This window comes from Ostrinia nubilalis, chromosome 3 (genome assembly GCF_963855985.1).
Source record: "Ostrinia nubilalis chromosome 3, ilOstNubi1.1, whole genome shotgun sequence".
Lineage (NCBI taxonomy): Eukaryota > Metazoa > Arthropoda > Insecta > Lepidoptera > Crambidae > Ostrinia > Ostrinia nubilalis.
The window spans coordinates 3,148,995-3,173,688 of NC_087090.1; the positions used below are offsets into that span (position 1 = coordinate 3,148,995).

The following is a 24,694-nucleotide window of genomic DNA, read 5'->3' on the forward strand; positions in this document are numbered from 1 at the left end:
GAGTGAGTCACTCATTCGTTTCCTAGCGACGGTATTAAAACGCACGCAGCGACAGCAGATCGAGTTCAATTATATGGCATCTTATGTTTTTGAAATAGGTGTTATTTTGTAACAAAATGTGTACTCTGAAAGAATTGTCCGTACAAAGATACCTGAAACGCAGAACAGCTATATGCTATCTAAATAATATCTAGTAGAGACCTACATACGGTGCAAATTGGTAAACAAAACATTATTAACCTTTACGGTTGACTGTACTCGATTTTAATATGAAAATCTGAAACGTATACGCGGCACGCTCCCATTGATTTGCGTTATTAACCAGCTTTATGGGACAATGAATATTCATGGGAACTCGTAACAGGCGGAATACTCATACCTACGATACACGGCTTTTTTTGTGGTCTTATATGCGCTAAGTAGCAGAAGTGAGTGCATTGATTGCGTGATGAAGTAGGTAGATTCGTGTGTGTGTCACATCACACATTTGGTTTGGCACTATGGGATAAAAGATGTGGGCTTATTACCACAGAAAAACTAGAAGAAAACTGGCCCAGATCGGTACAGTAAATTACACGCACGTTATTTTGCGTTAATAAGAAGAAGAATGGAAAAGTGTCTTAATATTTTTAGTATCACTATAACCAAGAAAATAAGATTTTGTTCTAAGAAGCAATCCGAAATAATAAGCCATCAATCTGGTATCTAGTGATCCCATTTTTTTTTACCCAAATGAGAATTTTTTAGGTTTTCCTTCTTGGAAAAAATAAAGTGGATGTCTTAGAAATACTTATACATTTAGGAAACCTTATAGCAAGAACCTGAAAAGATACAAAAACCTTATTCACGAATCTCGTTACAGATTTAATTAGAAAACCGACAAATTAAAGAAAAAAAGAGTCTGAATAATATTTTTCCAGACGATTGTTGGTTTTATTTTTGTATTCGGTTGAAATATTAACGAGGGATTTGGCTTGTACCAAATTGTTAGTAAAGATTAAAGGTTTCAAATCCCTGTTGGTTGTTTGAATAATTTTGTTTCTGCTGAAATTCAGAAATTACTTGGTCGCTACGGGTCGGATTTAGGGATTACAAGTTTCTGACAGGTTTTGTGGTAGGTATCAATTACGAATATTAGTGTAGTCCTGAAAACAACATACATACATGCTATTTATATTATGTCAATTAACTCAAAAGCAACAAAGCACATATAGATCTACAGTCAAACTGTCCATTTCATCCAGAATTTTAGTTTCAGCGCTCATCTCCAAAATTTTCCAAACATAGTAGATGTACTTACGTAAATGTCTCAAAAATGCAACATCTCCAAATCTAGTTAACACAAAATCCAATCACCAGTTCATATTCTGGTAGATGATACTCTGGTAGAATCTGCCATTACTTTACAACTCGTTAAAACGTGGAAAGTTGCGTTGTCTGCGATACACTATATATATAACTCTCTTGTCAAATCGCATCTACTATACTTATTGGAGATTTGGGGTGGTGCTGGTAAAACAAAATTGGCTCCACTTCAAGTAATGCAAAACAAAATTATAAAAATACTTTTTCAATATAACCGCTTAACTTCAACTGAAAAAATATATAATGATACTAAATTAATGAACATCAAGCAATTATATACCTATACTACCTGCATACTAATAAGAAAAATTTTAAAAAGCTCTTTCCATACTAGTATAACCTTAACTACAGCTAAAAACTTTACTAAACGAAGCGCTCGCCGAGCCAGTTTTCTCGTACTACCCAAAGTAAGAACAAATTATGGCAAAAAAATGATCACTTTTGAAGGAGCGCAACTTTATAATAAAATACCCTCAGAAATAAAAAATGTAGGCTCATTTAGTGGATTTAAAATTAAACTTGCTCAACATATTTTAGAAAGTACCTAAGCAGTTGGTTATAAAAAAAAAAAAAAAATGATACGAATGCACTAAATGAGTACCTACCTTTTGAACCTACCTCTTAGCGTTTTGAACGATCTATTTAAATACTCATGTAAATGATGTTCTCATGTAAGTGACTATTTGTCTTTTTTGAGAATAAATTTCTTTAACCATTAAGTTTTAATTGTCGCTTCTGTATAATCTGTGGGCTGAGTACGATGTTAACCAACTTCCGAATTGATGGCCGACGTATATCAGAGTAATTGAATTTGTCCGATGTATGGGAAGGGAACTAATTGGAGATGTTCCAGTAATTAGATACTGATGTGATGGACTACATGCTATATAATTGTGTAATGATACTGTTTGAGACTTGGTCACACAACAAATGTAAAAAAAAGAAAAAATAAAAAGTATTTTATTTGCCAACAAAAGGTTTACAAATAATCTGTTTCTCTAGCGGCTGTTGCATTAAGCTGTGTTTGTGTCCCGGCAGCCATAAAGGTGCCACAGATAGGTTAAAATAAAGTCAAAAATTAAATTAAAATGTATAGAATATTACTTTTTGCGATGACACAAGAATTTAATAGAAAAAAATAAGTGCCAGAAGTGAGTTTAGGCACATCGCAAGGGAACGTTTTTAAAAGTTAACTTTTACTTCATAAGGTAACTTTAACTAAAGTTGCCATCAAGATCCCAACTGCATAACTTAAATATATTCCCCAAGACTACTTATCGTTTTCTATACATCAGTAATTCTCAACGAATTTCGGCTCTACCTCGCGAGGTAAAGGTCTCCTAAGCCATTTGTTCCCATACATAAAGATACCATCAATAATACGGAATTTGGCACACGGTTAGCCCCAACCCAACATATGGAGCAGATTTGGGTTCGATTCATACATAAGGATGTTGAGAGAAACTTTTGAAGGGGGCGGAATTGTTATGGCTACAACCCTTGGGTGTTATTGATATGCTAATATTTACATACTCTATTAGTATAATGGCTGGCTTATATTTCTACTAGCTTTTGCCCGCGGCTTCACCCGCGTGAAATTTAGTTTGTCACAACAGATCGACATAAATTATAGCCTATAAGTTATTTTGGGTTATAAACAGTAGTAGTAGTAGTAAGTAGTTTTTGCGTGAAAGAGTAACAAACATCCAGATATCCATACAAACTTTCGCATTTATAATATTAGTAAGATAGTAAGATATTCACTGCTCAACACACGAATGGGATCAAACAACTACCACACTTTAAAAGAAAAAAGATTTTATTAAAACATATGATTATTAGCATAGAATTCTATCCGTAGTAGGTTACATAATTATAACATCGTGCGTGACGATGATATCAGAGAACAGATTTTCAAGATCAACACACACTTCGAAAAACTAATTACAATCTCAGCTGTTTTCTTAAAAGTTTAATTACAAATTCCGTATAATTACTTTTGAATCTGATTAAGTGAAACCTGAAACCCTCCACGTGCCAGCCGTGACGTCACGTTCCGCGCTCCTCTAAATGCCAGGGTTCGTTTCATTTACGTCACTTTTGCCACCCCGTTACGGGTCGTACATTCGTACACAACAAACTAAATACTGTGGGATCTTATGTAGTTGGAATAAGCTCGATTTTACAATGAACGTGTGTTTGATGTTATCACCTGTCTGTCGTACCGCCGTATGCAAATCAAATTACATGCTCACATGAAAAACATTTTCAATTAAGAAGAGAAGGATTATTTTGACTATTTTTAGATGTAATACGAGTAAAATCTTTATTAATAACGTCCCTTTTACCTGACTGTGCCAGAAGGAGGTTTATTAATGTTTTCATACTTTGAATTTTGAGATAGCCAACTTAAATATAGTTTTACATTTTGCTTAGCGAAGTATAACAAGTTCAGATTGAATTTTCAGATTAAATTAAGCTCTCTATCAGAATCAGAATTTATTTTTAGCTTTCAACAAACACCTAATAGAGATGGATTTGCGAGATTTTAAAGGTTTACTTTTTATAGTATATTTTATTTAACAACATAATCTCCAAGGAATATCGTTATAAAATATGTAAGCTCTCGCCCGCCCACTTTTTCTTTGTAATACATAAAGTTTAGACAATTTAGTCTCGTTTTATCTGAAGTGAAATATTGTGTTGGTAAGTAGATTCTCACTTTTTATGTCTTCTCTATATGTAGAGTTTCTTTTACTTTAGGCTATAGATGATTACTTATAAGTAAATGATTATTTTGTTAGAGTCTTAACATTTTATTTTTAATTACTTAAATATCCTTGCTGTATGAAGAAATAAAGATAAACTTTTTTGAAGAATGTTTGGCAACAGATGATCGAATAAGCTAAAGCGTAGGGTTGTCACATTTAGCTCGCAAGCATTTTTATAAGAAGCTATCTAGATTTACTTATTTGCTCACGATTTAGCGTCTCTACATCATATCTATATTTTCAATATTTTTTATCTACATATTTGACAAATTGACCCAGTTATGAATTGGTTCTTTTAGATAGCAGCTTTGTTTCTATATTACTTTAAAATATAAGACCCAATCGCCAACCCCATCTTCATTTCGAAGCGGCCGCGAGTTAACGACTCAGCTGTAAACTGACGGGTACAAATTGAATGCTGTCTGTATTGAAATTTTTGAGGCAAACAATGGCGGCCTTGGCCCATGATTTAGTGCTAGGGCACAATGGAACTAGACAGGCTATCGTACACCAGGCAGACTTGATTTACAACCTATCAAAAGATGAGCTAATTTTAATACCTACTAATTATTACTACTGTATGCTCTTTCTAAGGTCTAAGATAATTTACCTAATGCTCTCTTGATGTTGAGTTTGAAAAAAGTTTTGTACATTATTTTGCAATAGGTCATCATTATATTATCATTTCAGCCACAGGACGTTCACTGCTGAACATAGGCCTCCCCCAATTATTTCCATATTGACCGTTTGGTAGTTAATAGGCTGGCAATTCGGCAAATTTCAATGGGTACTACGTGCCTATATTATCTGTGACACTGGAAGTAACTTAATATTCCAGTGTTAAGAACTTTTTTGTTACACTTCATTGAAGTTTGCACGAAGTCGAAAAGGCCTTATAAAATATTAGAATATAAAAGAACGAGTACGCCGCTCGAAGTCTTTTACATACGATCACGATCAAGCAACAAGTTTGCAAATAAGACATGTGTTTTACAGTGAAAGTAAATTGCACGTTGTCTGGCGATTTGCGTTAGTTACTATGTACTCGTATGTATGTAGAATGTAGATAATGATTGCGGTTTCAGTGGCGTGCGGTGCATACAGGCAATGCCTTCGAATCTTAAGAGTATTTACTTCCTACTTAGAAAAATAAGTTATCAATGCCCGGGGTTTGGCGGGGTAGAATAAAAAAAGCCTTTGAAATTAAGCTCTTTTTATAAGATTTTAAACTTAAGTGTTCCATTGTAACTCATTCATAAATGACGCGTTCTATTTCAAGTCTACAGAAAAATATTGGCGTTCCTACTAACTTGGACAATGAATTTCAAATTCAAATTCTTTATTAGTTTGTAGGTCCCTTTTAGGGCACTACACGTCCCAAAGTCCCAATACATCTGGCAGCAAGCCACTTTGAGACAACATAAAATACAAGTCCAAAAATACATGTACTTGACTAAAGCTCCCTCATGAAGTTTTCTATCGACTTTTCCTATTAAATTGTCCCATTTCCAACCCCGTTACGTATGCTTATTTACTTTGACGCTAATTGGCTCGAGCTGAATTCTCACGAACTGTTTTTGTTAGGCTCACACGATACGTAATAGAGCCGGTTATGTAACGTAATGGTTTTGGGATCAAATCTGATGCCGAACTGTTAACGTATGTAGGTTCCAATAAAATAAATTGTTTTATTTTGACGAAACCTTTGATTTTCATCAGCAACAAAACTCTTTGTGCAAAAGAGCGTATCCTCTTTTGTATTAAGTAACTTTTTTACAGCGCTTTAAGGGTCTTTGTTATAATAATATGTATTCACTGGTCACTGAAAAAGATAAATAAAGTTTACTGGTAACCTTTATTGGCTAGATAGCATTAGTCGGCCAATGGTATAAATTTCCAGGCCAGGAAGGAAGGGGTTTAAAAAAAAAGATAGCATTAGTCAGATAGCTATCTGAAACTTTATCAGGAACTGCTGAAATTGCGCCCTAATTCTTATTTCGTGTATCATAATAAACAATGAAACCCTGAAAGCTCGCTGAAATAAACCGTAGCAACAGAACTCATTTTGTAACTTTTATGATTTTTACGTTTGGTTTAATTTGCTTCAGAATTAGTAATACCCAAAGAAATCTATTCACAACAGTACGTTTCTCTAGAAACTTCCTGCCCCGTACAACCAAACTGTGGAATGGACTGTCGTCTGCGGTGTTTCCGGACGGATACGACCTGCAAGCTTTCAAGAGGAGAGGGTATCTTCACCTTAAAGGCCGGCAACGCACCTGTAACGCCCCTGGGTCTGCGGGTGTCTATGGGCGACGGTAATCACTTACCATCAGGTGATCCGTCTGCTCGATTGCCTCCTGTCACATAAAAAAAAAACAAAATCTGTCTTGTGTATTTTTGTAGTTATGTATCAAGAAGCTAAGCGTTCTAATAACTGTGATTGTAACGAAAATTGTACTTATTTCCTCGCCTACTACCCTCAAATAACGTTACACAACTGCCCTGTATGTCAAAGGTTACTGTGCGGTCAACTGCGGGTATTTATAGATTCGCGAAGGTTGTCATTAACACGCAACCTTTTCCGTGTCGTGATAACACTGCGGTTTGTAATATATCTGGTTTCCAGACTTGCCAGCAATAAATAAGTTTGAGTTACGGGGGTGTTTTAAGGCTGACGATACACTGGTTTAACAGTTCATAAATCAGTCGATAGCATTTCAAACCAGGTTAAGTTTTGTATGTTATTGCAGTATGAACTGCATGTACCTATGTAGTTCATGCCCTATTACTTTACTATCACAAAACATCTTTTTTTCCTATACAAAAGACCGCACTCAGCCGCCTCCTTGCCTATGCAACACTGGCCACCAAGAAAACTACATTTTTTTCGACGATCAATATCGATGCTGTTTTGTTTTTCTTTCTCTCCTCTCGAATATTGGCGCAATCAATTTCCACGTTTCGATTTTGTGTCAAATATTTTAAAAATTTTAAATAAAAGTTAAAAACAGATTTATCGATTAAATTATAGGTGTGCAATATCAAATATGCCTAATGTGAAAATTCAACAAAAGAAACTTCTCTTTGTGCGAACTGCGGTAGAAGCTCTAACTAAGCTCATTAAGGCAAAAGATAAATGAGGTAAGGCGCCGAAATGTCACGTGATTTAGCGATGAAAATAATTTAAGAAAGAAGAAAACTACTAACTAGAATTCTAGGACCAAATGAAAGCGATCTTCAGTATGTATTAGTTTCTACCTACCTTCTTCTAATACTTTTATTTATTTTTGAAGATTTTTCGATTTAGAACGTTAATCTTGTAGATATAAAGAAAAGTTATTATAATTTTACCTAAAAATAATAACTGACCTTCACGAAAGCCTTTCGGCTAGACGGATATTACAGCAACATTGCAAACTCAGTTTAATCTCACTCAAACGCTTTCAATCTGATTTGATCTTAGCATAATATTGAGTTATGCTAATTTGTAAACTTTACGCATAAGTACCTACTGCTGATATCAATCCGATCTTGAATTCATCATTTATAAGCAATTTTATTAAAATAATTTTTCGTCTCTCTCCTGAAAAGTTCAAAAGAACATCACTGAACATTTTCTCTGTGTTGTTTTTTATCTTTTTGACGCTAGCAAAGGCATAAAACAAATACAGCCAATGAAACTTTTTCACGTCATGCGTTATCTTTGGTTATGACGCGTTCATGGCCCATTTTCTTGTTTCTTATCGATTTGATGCCTTTATGTTCCGGAGTAATATGACGTAGCGTAGGTAGCGTTCTCTTGTCGTTACTTCTGTTTTTTTATATCATCGTCATGATCATCATACCTATTACCGCTAATAGTATGCTTAACATTCCTAATTAAGTAATTAATATTTTTGAAGAAGTATTAATACTAATACTTTCAAGGGAATGGGAGTGACGCGCAGTTGTTTCATTAGTTAGAGAGTTGAGGCTTAAAATGTTCATAAATTATTCGCATTGTTAAAATTGTATCTGTAGTAGGTACCTACATTAATTAAGTCAAAGTTCTGAATCTAAATTTGTTTGTATTCGCTTGAGAATAATACCTATCCCAATAGCGGTTAGCTCAAAGAGTATGGACTAAATCACTTATACCCAGACGGTAGAGTTAGGATTTTAGGATTTAGCTACTTCAATATCCTGAAAGGAAAACATTGAATCACCCGTATATTTGCCCCAATGTTTGGTTAAGGAGCGAGGGCGTATTTGCCTTGTCTGTAATCCAGCAATCACTCGCAGTTCGAAGGGGAGGAATGAAGTGATATCAAGCGATATTAAGCCTTCGGAATGTTACCAAGTTAACATAAATTTTGACTACTGTCTGCTTAACACCTGTTTTAATTAATAATGCGCGTATTTCGTGTACCCTTGAACACTAAATAGACAGCTGAAATGAACATTCGTGCTTGAGTTGGAAATGTTTGTTTTAGAGACAATGAAAACTGTACTACCCGTTGTTTTAGAGACAACGAAATACTACCGAGATATTAAAATTTTCTAACATAGGAGGTACACGAAGGTTCATGTAATGTACTATTCGTGGTCCCTTAACCATGTTCAAAACAGTTGTTTACTTATGCGACTTTTATTTTACTGTTATTGGATTTACCTATATCTCTATGGGAATTATCACCACCTTAAAAGAAGCACTAGGTGATTTTGTTTTCAAGGTACCCATATATTGAATAAAATACATATTTTTTTATTACTTTTATATGGTAATTTAATATTTAATTTATCTTCTCTTGTTACAGCAACGAGCGGGTCCGGCAGCGGGCCTGGAGGGGGCGAGGCGCGGCGCGGGGGTGACGTCACGCCGCACGCGCAGCCTCAGAGGCGGCTCATCAAAGTCGACTTCGACAACCTTGAGGTCAGTGAAAATACCATACATTTTGAATTTGAAGTACACATACCTAGTAAAGGTAGGCATGCATATGCTATGCTAGGAAAATTGAAAGTTGTCGTTGAAGTAAGTACGATACTGAAGAGAATAGATGCCACAATTTTTTGAGGGTGTGTCCGCACATCGGCTTCCACGCGCAAAATGTGAAAAGAAAACACATAAAATAGTTCTGTCAATTTTCACCCCACTGTTGTATATTGCAGCTCAAAAAATACTGCTTATAGCAGACTCTGTTTCCTCATAAATAGGGAATACAAAGAGCTTGCTACTTAGTTGACATTTAAATTCAAGAGATTGTTGATTATTACACAGTCAGATCAAAACAAGATGGCCTTTCGGATTTGAAAGTATGAATTGCCTTAGGCACTGAAGCCTCTTAAGTTTTCTGTGCTCTAAAAGGTTTTTAACTAGATGAATATGAATGTGAATTCTAGTATGTACTTTGTTTTTTATACCTTATTGAAATCCTAGATTCCAAGAACAATATCAAACGGTTCTAAAGTAGAAGGCAAAGTTAAATGAGAAAAACAACACGTAAGATGTGTGTTAAAGTAGTTTGCATTCAGGTTACGTCTCTCAGCAGATTATGCGCCGCGGCGTCCTGCATATTTTTAGTATTTTAGCATTTTCTTCGCTAGCCAACAAATCCTAAAGTCTGCATATTTCAGTACGTTAGGTTTCGTGACTCGTACAAAGAAACCGCTTTGGGAAAAAAAAACAAAAACAGAGCAATATGCCCTTTACCTTATTCGTACTTGCTTTCGTATTCCGAAAAACCAAGCAATTTTAAACCTTGTTGCGTTGCTCTAAGAAAAAAGAAAAAAAGCTTTGCTTAATGTCTGTGCAGGAACACTTTGTTCGACTTTAAACTCTACCTCGTTGAGTTAATATGACTCTTCTTAAAGGAGCTCTAGATTGCATATTTCTCGCCTAACTTGGCATATCGTAAGTGGCTTACTGTCTCTCGCGGATATGTACGTCAATGCCAAGGCCATCGTTTATGTAGACACATTAAGTAGACTGTGTTTTTATAACTTGAGAAACAGCATTCAACTGACCTAATATATCAATAAAAGTTTTGAATGGATTAAAAAAGTAAAAAAAAACATTCAAATACCAAAAACATCAATAATAATAAAAAAATAAAACTTTATGTAAACACCTACCTTTTCCTGATTTTCAGGGCTGGCATATAATTTTTCAGAACTTTTGAATAAATCATTTAATTAAGTATTAAAAAGAAAAATAAACAAGAAACGTTTATTATAAATACTCAAAGAGTAATTTACCTTCACAATTAAAATCCCGTTCGTGCAATAGAGTCACCGAGGGAATTTATAAATAATTCAAATCCTGGCCACTTTTTACAGTCACGAAATAAATCGCGTTTATGAATAAAAAGAATATAACGCGAAAAATGTTTATGAAAAATTCGTAGAGCCAAGGAATAACTTCACGCTGCATTCTCTGGCGCTACACTCCCGGGGGAGGGAAATAGGTCAGGTGCTATATGTGATCCGATACGCCTCGCTATCAGTTACAAATTGTTGGAGAGCTTATTTGCCTTTTTAGAAATTGTTAGTGTCTGTTGCACGATTGATCTTTGACTTTTTACAGAAATTTTACTTGGTATACCTAAAATAAATAATAACGGCATTACAATAACAAGTACACCAAAAATAGCTGAACTATTCAATGACTACTATATAGGCTTATGTAACAACAAATATAACTATGACAAGGAAATTAGAAAAAAAATACAACTCGACATTAATCCAATCACCAATTCGATGTTTTTAGAACCCTTAAGTAATGAAGAAACCTCTAGAATTATTCAATCGTTAAAAAAATCCAATGCATGTGGATATGATGAAATCTCCACAAAAATCCTACAATACTGTAAATACGAAATAACCCCTATACTAACCTATCTAATAAACCTTTCCTTTGAAACAGGACAGTTTCCTGATATACTGAAGCGTTCTATAGTTAAACCTATATACAAAAAAGGTGATAAAGCTGATATCGGAAATTATCGTCCTATAACGCTGATACCTATTTTATCCAAAATATTTGAAAAGGCCATGCAAGTTAGATTGATGAAATTTTGTGTAAAATTTAATATAATAAAGCCAGAACAATACGGTTTCCAAAAAGGGAAATCAACTACGCTTGCCTGTTTCAATCTTGTACATGAAGTTACTCTTGGTCTTGATGCAAAAGATTATGCTACTGTGGTATTTTTTGACATGTCCAAAGCTTTCGACCGAGTGGTTCATGACGTATTGTTAGACAAGTTGGAAAGATATGGTGTGCGTGGAAACGCATTAAAGTGGCTTAGAACTTATCTTGAAAATAGGTATCAATGTGTTGAAATAGCTGGATCAGACGACAACTCTACTTACAGGTCTACCTACAAACACAATAAATTTGGGGTACCCCAAGGTAGTGTATTGGGACCATTATTATTCTTATTTTATATAAATGACTTGCCACCTACTATTAGGCATAAGTGTATTATGTTTGCTGACGACCTTTCTATAATTATTAAATGTAATCCTGACATGTTGAATTTGTATGAATATGAAATTAATAAAACTATCAATAATGTAATTAATTGGCTAAATATGAATAATTTAAATGTTAATCTTTCTAAGACAAAATACATACAATTTGGTGTAAAAGGACGTAAGGAAATCAAAATGAATATAAATTATAGTAACGAAATTCTAGATAGCGTTAACAGTGCGCCATTTTTAGGAATATCGCTAAACAAAACTTTAAACTTTACATGCCACGTGGATAATTTATGTAAAAGAATAAACAGATTTGTTTACGTCCTTCGAAGACTAACAGGAATCACTTCACTGAGTGTATCATTAAGTGCTTATTACGGCTATGTAGCCTCCATTATAAATTACGGGCTTATAATCTGGGGTAACAGCACAGATATACAGAGGGTATTTATAGCTCAGAAAAAATGTGTGCGAGCTTTATGCTGTAAAGGGCCATATGAACCGTGTAAGCCATTATTCATCAAACTGGGCATACTTACTGTACCTGGAATGTATATATTAGAAATCTTTAAGTTTGTAAGACAACATCCAGAACTGTTCCAAACCGCGGCTGAAGTGTACCCCAGAAACACAAGGTCTTCAGATAGGCTAGCTCTTTCCTTTTGCCCAAGAACTTCACTTATTAAGAAAAATTGTTACTGCATGTGTGTTGAGGTGTATAACAAAATTCCTGATGTATATAAAAATGGCCCTACAAAATTGATGGTGAAAAAGCTTCGGGAATGGCTGACTACTGTTTGTTTCTACAGTGTTCGGGAATTCCTTACCCGTAAATTTGCATGTTAAAATATTTTAACAGAATAGAGTCCTTAATACATGTAACATCAACAATAACCTGTACTTACCTATTCTTGCAAATAAATATCTTTATCTTTATCTTTATCTTTGGATAAAGATGCACGGATAAATGATAAACTTGTCATACCTAGTTGAAATATTTTTTGTCAATCAATTAGTAAGTACGTGACGTACGTTCGTTTCAGCGAAATGACGTCCACTGCTGGATAAAGGCCTTTCCCTAAGATTTCCACAAAAACCGGTCCCGCGCTGCCCGCGTCCAGGTTCTCGTCACAAATTCATAATGTCTTTTTCTTCTTCTCTATTTGGTAGTAGTTTTGACTAATGTCTACTTAAGAACAACTCGTTTTATGACCATTTAAGCTGACTATTTATTAAATCTGCTACACTAATAAATCATTGCGGAAGCCAGCATGATGTATAATAGTAAATTCGACCGTGTTACGTGCACAAAAAAGAAATTAGTTTTTGCTCCCACGCTAACAGGGCGATGACTCGAGTTTTGGTGCTATTGGTATACCCGATCGAACGGCAAGATTCAATTAAGAATAGAACTGCTTAAAATCTGAGGGTGATAACTAACCTAGACTTTGTCTGAACAAGTGCTATAACTGCAATGATACTAAATAGGTTCAGGTTCTTGTTGTCAAGTGAAAACTGCGACAAAAATTACTTCAAAGTCGAAATTGACTGTGATCATTTGGTTTTATTTCCAACGTTATTTAAAATATTTTGCTGAATATTACAACGACTAATAAAACTCAAAGGACTCATAAAAATATTTTGCACAAACGCTTTTTCCATCCATTAAAATAAGCTTTTAAGCCAATAACATTATTTTCCCTATAAAGGCTTTACTGAGTACAAAAAAACTACTGAGCGTCACTAACTGGCTTTGTATTCGGCCTTTCATGCGATACCATTAACATCAAACACTTCAGCTGAAAGCCTTCGATACAGTTTCAAAAGGCTGAAGTATGCGATACCTCTACGTAGGTACCTTTATTACTCGATACACAATAGTAAAAGAAGGAACTTTTAGAGCACCTTTTAATGTGAATGAAAGTTATACGAAATTTAAAATCTATTTAAATTTTCAATAGCAGAGATTAGGATTGTTATCTTTCTATAGAGACATCGTTCTGACTTATCGTTAGTAAGTAGATGATTGCTTATGTCAACACTCCTCACTAAGTAATAAGTAGTCTAGTTCAGGTTCTAAAGATATAAACTTAGTTACAGCGAAGTAATATTTAACGGCTTACTTAGTTATTACTTTTCCAGGACACCTCAGTAAGTACAGAATATTAGCACTTCGAAATTTCCTCTAACAGTACCTAAATATCCTTTAGAAAGAAGACGGTCACACTTGTGCTAACCGCGCAAGGCTCCCATGCCCCAGTTTTGTTACAACGGGAGTGTCGACCTTGTGAGTCACGATATAAGACCGTTAGTTCCGTGAACGAATGTTTCGCAGGGTAGCATGTGATGACCGGTCCAGTCCGTTTGATACTTCCAAGTGTTTTGTAAGTTTTGTAGGTTGTGAGACACAGCTGGAAAGTGGGAGCTCTATATTTTTTTGTATACAAGTTTTAGGAGTAATCTTATTCAAAAACTATAAAGCGACAACACTGAAGGTTGCTAATGTAGTCTCCATTCAATCAAACTTTTTGTTTGTCTTATGTGTTGAAGAAATCAGAGAGCGAAAGCCTTCATCATAACGTATGGTGCAGCATCTTAATCAACGTTTAGAAATTAGTTTTCACCTCATGATGACACTCATTAAGTACTGACAAGTAAATAAATTGTCTATCAGAAGACGCCCACTTCGTCCACGTGAAGTACTTGAGTGAACTTAGCCGAATTAAATACAGTTTTAATATCTAATAGATAGGTAGATACATACATACTTAATAAGCAAAAAATATTTTAGCTGTCTACTAGTTGTTTAATGTTCAATGAACAGTATTTTATTTTATTAGTCTATATTCTACCTACTTACTTTTCAGATATTGTGCAAATATCTTTACTCAACTTTTCGCTTGTTATATTTTTCTTACACTTCAATTTCTTTTGAAGAAAAAACAACTCACTATAACCGATTTATTGTTTCGTGGAACACATGTTTGAGGCTGGTAAAATATAATGAGCAACAGAAAAGCAACCTGGTTTAAGTGAGCTCAACGATAAAGTTTAATGGATCCGCCATATTTTTTAAAATAATATTTCCTTTATACCTAGTCCGTGGAATGGCATCTACTGCATATTTAGAAGTTCATTAAAATTCAGCACAGAAATAACTCTATGCCTTTACCAAAAAGTCGGTTTTATTGTAAATGTGGGCTAAATTGGGCACTAACATAATAATGGACCACAATAAAAGTAGCCACTCACTGTGTGATTCGATTTTGAACTTTCCCTCGAGGCTTTACGTCTTGTATTATTACAGTAACATAAGTTTTCACCCCTAAGTAACAAAATAAATACTGTAATCTCATGCACATAATACGTTTCGTTCGCAGTTTGGCTTCGTTCCAGCCCATTTGCTGCACTAAACGGGATCACCACTCCCGAACGAGAGGGTGTTGGAATTTACGACAATATGCCTTAGATTATTAGACTAAGATTTTCTAGAAAAGTAAACTCTAACACTGAAGCGTAAGGCATTCTAATTATTTCTACTAAAGCCGGCTGTGCTACAAATTTTCGACTGAGCTTAAAACAGCAGGATAGACTTATACAGAATTTCATGTATTTGTATATTTCAGGAAAGTCGTTATGTAAATTGCTTAACAGCTTCATGACTATTTTATGAGCGTTTCCGAATCATTCTGACATAAATAGGAATCTGTAAAATATCTTGTTGTATTTCCTTGTTCTTGTTTTTGGACGCTGAATTATGAATGATTTGGGTATTCAGCAGTTTGTTTACCGAATAAAATAACTGCTTAAGATTCCTGAAACGGCAAAGCTTTTTGTGCCAACCATTTCTTGTACAGAAGCATGTTCTGCTCATTATAATAAAACTTTAATACTTGAGTACTTCTCAGACTCCATTTTCAAACAGTAGTTCTTTTCTGAAATAATAATGAGCGAGAAAGTTAGCCAAGACATAAAGTACAGAATTAAGAAACATTATTCTCGAGAAAAGTGGTCTCATGAAACTAGGTAAATGTAAAAACTTAAAAAAAAAGCAGTTATTTGACCTGTAAAACTTTAAGGACAATCGATGGGAAGTTGTGGACTTAAAATGCACTTACTTAGAACTTTGGTCTAGTTGCAAAATAGTTCTGCACCACAGTGCGAACAAGGAATTCTAGCTATTGTACAACTTAGGTACGTATACCCTTAATCTTTTATAGAGCAGTGGCTGAAATTATACCATTGAATATTTTTTCTTCACCGTTGAAAGGGTTGAGTTGTGAATCATTTTCATTGACTCTACATAATTATGTAATTACATACGCTCTCTTGAGCAATGCGTTGAGTATGAGTGTTAATACCAGTCGTGTAAATGTACAATCAATGCTAGAAATACAGCTCGATTAACGCAAACATCGAGAACGTGTACTTACTAAAATCAAAATAATTTAGCCGAAAATATTATTTTGTGTCTTGTAAATTCAGAAAAATGAAATAGTACAGTGCAGATCACCGAAAGTAACCTTGTTTTCTTTACGAGCGCGTTTTTTCCAAGTCCATTGTTAAATTACAACGGTTTTGGAGCTGGGATAAATCAATCGGTTAATGTGTAACATTTTTTCACCCGACTGTATCCACTGCAGTGCACCATGCTTTATGCTCTTTGGCATTTGGCCCTTATTTGCTTTCACTGCGGAAGACTGCCGTATGATTACTGGCAAACAGACACGATAAACATGGGGAGGACAGGTATTGAGATTGCACGAGTGATCACGATAGGGCCCGTATTGTGAAATTACATTCAAGCTCAGACGTAGGTTGGCTAGGTAATTATGAGTCTAGGGTTTAACTGAGTGCCTGAAGTATGGAAGCGGCACGGGAGGGGTGAATGTTTAAAAAATGTATGAAAATTTTAGTATTTGAACGTTTCCCGCTAGGGGCGCTGTACAATCCGTCATACATTAAATGTCATTTTTTGAAGCGCTCACTAGTAAGTGCGTTTGATGTAAACTCACACTAGGCCCTCTGAAGTCTCGCTGACGTTTCACATTACAAAAATACCCTCTCCTGTCGCTCAAATATTACCTCAGGCACTGACTTAGTTAAACGACCTATAGCTTATAAATTGGCTCAATCAAGAGTAGATTTCATCAGTAGGCCTAAGATGCGCGCCGTGACAACTTTTATCGACGACAAAATGTATGGGCAAAATCGATAAAATAGCGTGATAACCGCTTATCGCGGCGCGCATCTTAGGCCTACAGCTCGTAAGTGTTGAATTAGTTTAATTTTATCTACTTTTGAAACAACACTAAAACTCAATCAAGTTCGATTAATCATGCATAGGTGAATCAAGCCTGGGGCCGGTTAATTAAAATAATTAGACCAATCTATTTATGATAAACTAAACTTAACCCTTAAATGCATGATTTTTTATTTAGTTATGAAAAAAATATTTCAATTAGATTTTTAGTCACAGATAGGGGGAAAAATAATAAAAAAAATCTTAGTACAAAAAAAAAGTATATTTTTGAAAATTTACAGTATGTAGCCAAATGTCTACACCATGCGTTTATGCCATAAAATTGTTCGATATTAATTGTTCTATGGTTTGCTTATTTGGCTTTTCTTTTCAGCATGTTTGGCTCGCTATCTGAAAAGGAAATTGAGGCAGCTCTTGCTGCTTTAAATGATGGTGCAGTCTCAAAAGATGATGAAAATTTAGATGATGATAACATCGATTATTACCCAAACGTACAGGATTTATTGCATGAGTCCATAGATCATAATCTACACTTGGAACATAACGAAGACCCTCCCATAGTCTATGATGAGGAGCACATATTAGATGGTGTTTCCTTAGCGGAACCTGTGGCGGGTACCTACTTCATCTGGGCAATCAAGTTCAGGTATTCCAGGAATTGCAGCTTGGAGGTCACGTAGCCGGGAGATGATTTGGAAAAAAAGAAATTTACCACCATGGGACGATGATCGCATTGCTTTTTTAGGGGATTCGGAACTGCCCACAGAAATATCTGACCTGGAGGAGCCATTTCAGTTCTTTATCAAGTTCATAAACGATGACATTGTTTCGAAAATTGTAGACGAAACGAATTTATGCATTACTCAAAAAGGGTTTAGTTCAAATAATCGTGTCAGTTCTATTGAGATTCGTCTCAATAGAACTGACACGAAACACCATCTGATCTAAGATTATGCTCCTCTTCATAGACTACTAGGGAGGATCTTCGTTGTGTTCCAAGGGTAGATTATGATCTATGGACTCCTCATCCAGATCATGCAATAAATCCCGTACGTTTGGGTAATAATCGATGTTATCATCATCTAAATTTTCATCATCTTCTGAGACTGCACCATCATTTAAAGCAGCAAGAGCTGCCTCAATTTCCTTTTCAATTAGCGAGCCAAACATGCTGAAAAGAAAAGCCAAATAAGCAAACCATAGAACAATTCCTATCGAACAATTTTAAGGTATAAACGCATGGTGTAGACTTTTGGCTACATACACAAAAACCAAGTCGAAGGTACATTCGGGATAGATTACCAAAGAAATAAGTTATAATAATGAATTCTTACATTGTTTCTAACACGTATGTATTTTTTTCCAATCGTTTTAGCAATTAATCCTCACTGAATCCGAAAATCAAATACCACAAATTTTAACACTACCAATTTTTTCTATTTCGCGATCGCTACGTCAAATATCGGTTAATTTTTTTTCAAATCTACCTCCATTTGCGGTTTTTTTATTTTTATTTGGATGTTTTCTATGATATTAGCGTACATTCAGAAACGCTTGTAAAATGTGTTACTTGCTATAATTAAAAAAGTACTTCGTAGACATATGGCAACACTATGCATTTAAGGGTTAAGACATAATCACAATTACTTATCCATGAATATACGTGTGCATTATTGGTAAGTAATGTAGGTATTCAGATATCAGACAAAATCACAACATTAACAAACATTATTAATATTATCAACCGATCAAATTATACTTTTCCGACATATTACGATAGACTTGGATATACCTACATACTATAAGTTAGGTACGTCTAGTAGTAATAGTTAATCTTCCCTAGGGCAGTACTAGCACTCAATACAATATGAATATATAATTTATAAATATCAATTAAGCAATATTTGTATGTAATCAGATATCCTTATGTCTCTATACCGTGATGTATGTGGGCATAATGCTTACGAGTAACAATCCTAACTCTTTGGGTAAAACCTGACATGATGTCTTTAGATGACTGTTATGAATCAGTGACTCGTGTTTAATATTATGTCGTTTCATAACTAAATAGTAATTAAAATTACAGTTTACCAGCCCTTTTGTGTTAACACAAACCCCAGTAATTGTTGGAAAGAACGAAATAAATCAAACGTTGCAATTTCCGAGTGTAACGCGGGGTTCTGTAGCGTGCCAAACGCGATTTTTGCAACCGATTCTAATCTGGGTACAGTCGACTTCAAAAGTCAATGTGCCTTTTAAAAACGTTTGTAAAATTACCGTGGAATTAAACGGTCATTTAGCCATTTACAAAGGTAGGTAATTGCGTTTGAACGTGCCCGGTGAAAACAATAGTCCAGAGTTTGTGGAACGGTTCTGCAAAACAAAGTGAAACCGTCAATAAACTTTGTTGCCAACTGTACCTGTATTTATGTGCATTCCTTCACGGTTCTTCGTTTAATTTTCGTAGGAAATTGCGCACCTGCCCTCATTGAATACTTCAAATTCAAATATTTTATTCAGTACATAGGTCCTTTCCAGGGCACTTATACTCAGATCTCTAATTATGTATAAGTATGTCATTTGTAAGCTTTGTAAATTAGATTTATTGTAGGCGATAGCAAGGTTTAGTACAAAAGCAATTATATGAACTTGTAAAACTGGCTCACGCCCGGGAGCTAATTCTAAGTGGAATGGATAATAATTACTTATAAATAGATTACCTAATAGGTACACGTAATGGTTTAGCTAGCTCTATTTCATAGATTAAATCGCACCTAACCATCGGGTGAGATTGTGATAACATCTACTACAAATGAAGTCAGCGCCCATGGAAATTGTATTGCTTAAGCAAAGATGGAACTATCTCAGTATTCCAATTATTACTTGTACACCACTTTGCAAAAAAAAAAAAATCGGTAGGTATCAATATTAATCAACTTTTTTTATTGCAAAAATTTTCATTTTCTACTGGGGCTGATTTATACATAAATCTCAGATTTTATCTTATTTCCAAAATCTATTCACGCAGACTATACGCGCACCTTTGAACAATGAAAGTAGCTGCAATTTAGGTAATTGAAAAGAAATTACGATTGGCATCTTGCGACAGCCAGTGACTCAACAGCTTATGTAAGGAATAGAGCCTGCGACCGCATTGTGGTCGGTAGGATGAGGTGAGCCGATTTAGTGACAGGTTCTGGGTCTTACGTGTGATCTAGAATATTGTGTGTCATAATTTTAGATGACAAATTATGGGGAAGCCATAAATGTGTAGTGAATGGGTACCTATGATATAGGAAGTAATATGTAGATGCGATTTCTTTAGAAAATAATGTTTTTGTTAAGTATTTAAACAGGTTCAATAATTAAACACGCTAAAAGTACCTTTCACTATTAAAAAATATTGTGTACCTATAAGTATCTTTTTAACTACCTAGCTCGCATCAATACTTATGACTATAATATTTTGTATATTTTAAAGACTGTAAACCCTTGAAAAGGAGGCTGACAATAGTGACTGAGTTTCTTGCGCTGCTTCTTCTCAGCACTGGCCCATTTATTGTCCCGAAGCAGTGGTAGTGTTAATATTGGGACGTGTAAAAGTGCTTTCTAAAAGCCTATTTGCAAAAATAAATGAATTTTATGAATTTTAATTTTAAACTAAGCTTTTGCTACAAAGTTTCCTCTATTAAAAATTAGGCAAAACGCACTCATTTTTATGGGAAAGGGCTATGCAGGTCTGATCGAATTTGATTTTATGGCACATTCACGGTTTTGTAACCAGGCCACTGAGCTCACGGAATCTGAATAGGCTTAGCAATAACTTGAACCCATTAATAGAACCTCAATCTTTATGTAAACCATACTTTTGTCATGGTGGCACTTCATGCTTTCTCATATTACGAAAATAGAATATTTTGAACCATGCTTTAGAAACACTTTTTTGTACACTAAGAGGATTTCAGGTGACTTACTAGTAGTCCCCAAATTAGGTAGTCCTGTCTTTTGGGGATTTGATTATAAGTAGGTATCACTGTTATCGTTTGTGGTAAAAGACAGTGATAAAATGGGTCAAATCTTGTTTACAGAACAGACCTAATAAGAGCTGTAGGTCAGTACATAAATAAAGTGACTAATGATTGAGTGCCCAGCAGAGCCTCACGCCTTATGTGTCTAGCAGAGCTGTTTTCTTCTCTTGTTTCTGCCACGAAATGCTTTAATCACTTACTGTCACCAATTCGAAACCCCAAATCAAATGCTGTTTTCAAATGTTCTAGCATATATGGTACCTATTCATTGATGTTTGTCCAACCTTTAGAGTATAATTAACGAAAGCTGAGGCAACAAATTGTATTAAAATATGCCCTTCCTTGTCTCCAGGATGACGAGGACGACGATGACACCGAGACCTGCGCAAGCCCAGAAGTCCTCGCACCCCAGCCCTTTCCGAGGCACACGGCGCCTCAGCAACCCGCACCTAAGCCTTGGAAGAGAACCGGTATGTTACTTACCTGGTGGTGGTTGAATTGCTGATGCTATATTTTGAACTTTACTGGGATAATATAAGGTTCAAAACCTTATTAAGGGGTTAAGTAATGCTGTCTGCAACACTTATGCTAAAAGCTTTTCTACCAATGTTCACTAAAAGATACATGAGAGTGCAATTAGGGGATAAACATGTCATCGATATACACCTCGAAATTTTAATCTCTATTCATACTAACAATCAGGTGATCCGTCTGCTCGTTTGCCTCCTATCACATAAAAAAAATACCTGGTTGGTGAATGACAAGTGTGTGAAGTGGAGATGTTAATGGACATTATATTATTTACCGTGAAAGTTCTGTGTTTCTTACTTTATGTCCTAGATAGGTACTGTGTGATGAAATCTAACCTTGTGAGTTCTTTATATTCCTGACTAGTTCCTGCAAGCTGAAGAAGACCACTAATGCGAATTACTATACAATTTTGAGTCTTCGCTAGCTACATTTTAAGCACTTTTTCCTTCCCCATGCACCCTTGATGACGTCACAGAGGAGCCACCGCGAGCGCCGCCGCGCACGCGCATATCCCACGACGAATACCACCAGTTCTGCGACGAGACCCTGGAATGTATGACGCATGTCGTGTGTTAGCATGGTCTCACGCTTTTTCTGTTGCAACTGTTAGGGTAGCCGATGATTTAATGTGCAAAAACGATATTTAAGTTTACTGCCGTTTTTCGCGACATTTTCAGCAAAGACTACACATTTTATTGCATAATGCACATATTACTAACTAAATAACATGGCATTGTGTTTAGTTTAATGTGCCATCGTCTGTGTGAGCTACAGTATGAACGAAAAAATATGCCAGCTGGACTTTTAGATGCACTTTTTCCATACTTCGTGGTGCTCTACCATTGGAATTTATTCTGTAGCCCAGCGATCAAATAAAACTCATTAAGCTTGAAAGGTAATCTAGACTAAATAACTTGGCTTATTAATGCTCCCTTTTAAATATTAATCGTGCGCTGTAATATCATAAACTTAAGAGCTGAAGCGCTGAAATATTTTCAACATAAATATCGTTTATTGCACGAAGTTACCTAATTCATATTCTTGGCAACGATGCCAAGTTTATAATCACTAATTTGAATTCAATGTTTTCTTTATTATTTTATGTGCCGTGTCTAAATGTTAGGTTTTATCTTGGCTTATGAATTCTGTACCTTTAATATTAATTTGTCGTATAGAATTATTGTTGTTTTGTTAGTTTAACTTGGCAGTCAGCGTTTAGTTATTAATTTTTATCTGTCTAGATATTTAACTTATTTACTAAGTTATAAAATTATCGGCTTTGCAAGATCATCTTAAATATCATCAATAATTGAATATTGTTCATCTTCAGTATCTCCATCACGCAGTTTTACATCAACAATATTAATAACACCGTGTCTTTTTTCTCTTATCTCAAACGATCTAACAAGATTTTTCTTAAATATCACTTATCGTATTTTTTATCACATCACATCACACATCGTTTCTAAAAGTGTTGGTTTGTGTGTAACACTAGTCACAGAGTTTTCAATTTCATTATTTTTAACCTCTATTTGACACAGCTGTTAAGAAAATATTGTGTTGACCCAGTTCCACTTTCCACTTCATTTTCAATTACCGATAGAACCTAAATTAATTTACCTGTCTCCGGCACTTACTTTAATTTAGAGGGATCAACACGAAATACCCTTTTACACAACAACTTGTCAAAATACCTTATTGCTAATTGAATAATTAAACCCGACGGTTCTTTTCGACGGTTTCTGATAGTAATATTTTAGACATCATTCCTGAAAATTTAATCAAATGCCTTTGAACGTTTGCGATGCCTGAAAAAATAATTACTCAATACTTAAATCTTGATAATTGAATCAAGGAATTAATTTTGTTGTTATGCATAAAGTTGCGGTTTGTCTAAGCTGACTTTTGTTTTGACTATTCCGCTAGAAATCAGCAGGTTAAGATACATCTTATTAGTTAGAAAAACATTCACCTTTTTTAAGGCCCGTATTACCAAACGGCGTTTAAAACTCGACTTAATCTTAGCTACAGATTCCGTTATAGAAGCCTCAATAAAATTGGGCTTGAAATTGAATCGAGTTTGGGGCTTCGTTTTGTAATACGCACCTATTTTGTCCTATCATTTCTGTCCTTTCTTATTTAGGGTATTTAAATACTTTTTATTCTTGTATTTCTAAAGTTTTTATATATTCCAGCATACGACCTGGCGACGCAATGCCCTTCCCGTCGCGCCTCCATGCGTCGGCACACCGTCACGCACGCGGCCTGTCCTCCCACCGACGGCGCTCATTCGCTGCCGCACTCAAGGTATACCAACATTACCAACTCACAATAATATTGTAGTTGCCTCCTCATCAGAGCAGTGCCGGACTTAGAGACCCTAGGCAGTTGGCATTTGGGGCCCCCTTATTCATCTCGAAACAATTAAACTTTTTAATAAGGCAAGCCTTTTGAGCTTAAGGGAAGGTTTCGCCACTGAGGGTCCCTAAACTGGCTGGGCCCCTAGGCCCTGGCCTTGTAGGCCTAGGTGATTATCCGGCGCTGCATCAGATGCTGAATATTCTCTCTTTCCTAGAGTCATCTTTAATTAGTGGGACTCTAACACTCTTGATGTGAAAGATAGCTGCATCAAGAAGTTAGGTGTTAGTTAAGTAATGTCTGTAATCCTGAAATTCAGGATTTTTTTCTTACCTAAGTACCTTGTCTCTTTTGCGTCTCACCAGATCTAGAGTCTACATTTCGCACTCAATTGTACAAGTTTTAGAACCATCATGCTACCAAATGAAAATATGAATTTAATCAAGACGATTAATAATATAAGCTTGACCAGCTAGCAGCGGCCTCCTGCAACCTTTATGAGGTCGTCTCTCCACCTTGTATTTGGACGTCTCACACTGGAAACATTAGGATTAGGATTAATCATTCAGCATTGGACGTCCAGTGGCTTTAATTGCCCGACTGCGCCAGAAGGAGGGTTATGTTTTAGTGTAGTAGGTAAACTTGACATCGTAACCTACTTTAAAGTCACTTTTTCCCCTACAGGCCAGGCTCCCGCGCGTCGTGCGCCGGCGCAGCGTCGCTCGCTAGCAGCGACGCGGACGCGCAGCTCGGCGAACTTTCGTGGTCGCGCTCGTCGTTACAAGACGAGCTCATCAAGTCGGTTAGTGGCAGCCCCACGCACGGCTCGCATGTGAGTAGCGTAGTGTCACCAGGTGGTGGGCGACGGGAAGGAGAAGGAAGGAGAATTATTGTTCTTCTTCTTTGACGATTTG

The 24,694-nt window shown here is 35.6% G+C and overlaps 1 protein-coding gene across 2 annotated transcripts in view; it reads left to right on the top strand.

Annotated features, from left to right (window-relative positions):
* The window catches only part of LOC135087597 (protein spire), a 225,192-nt gene that overhangs the window by 189,787 nt on the left and 10,711 nt on the right, over window positions 1-24,694 (top strand). For both annotated transcript variants that reach the window (XM_063982323.1, XM_063982324.1), the window contains 4 exons: window positions 8,936-9,051; window positions 21,244-21,361; window positions 23,618-23,729; window positions 24,465-24,612. In XM_063982323.1, coding sequence (XP_063838393.1) covers window positions 8,936-9,051; window positions 21,244-21,361; window positions 23,618-23,729; window positions 24,465-24,612 — 494 coding nt within the window. The remainder of the gene's footprint in view (window positions 1-8,935; window positions 9,052-21,243; window positions 21,362-23,617; window positions 23,730-24,464; window positions 24,613-24,694) is intronic.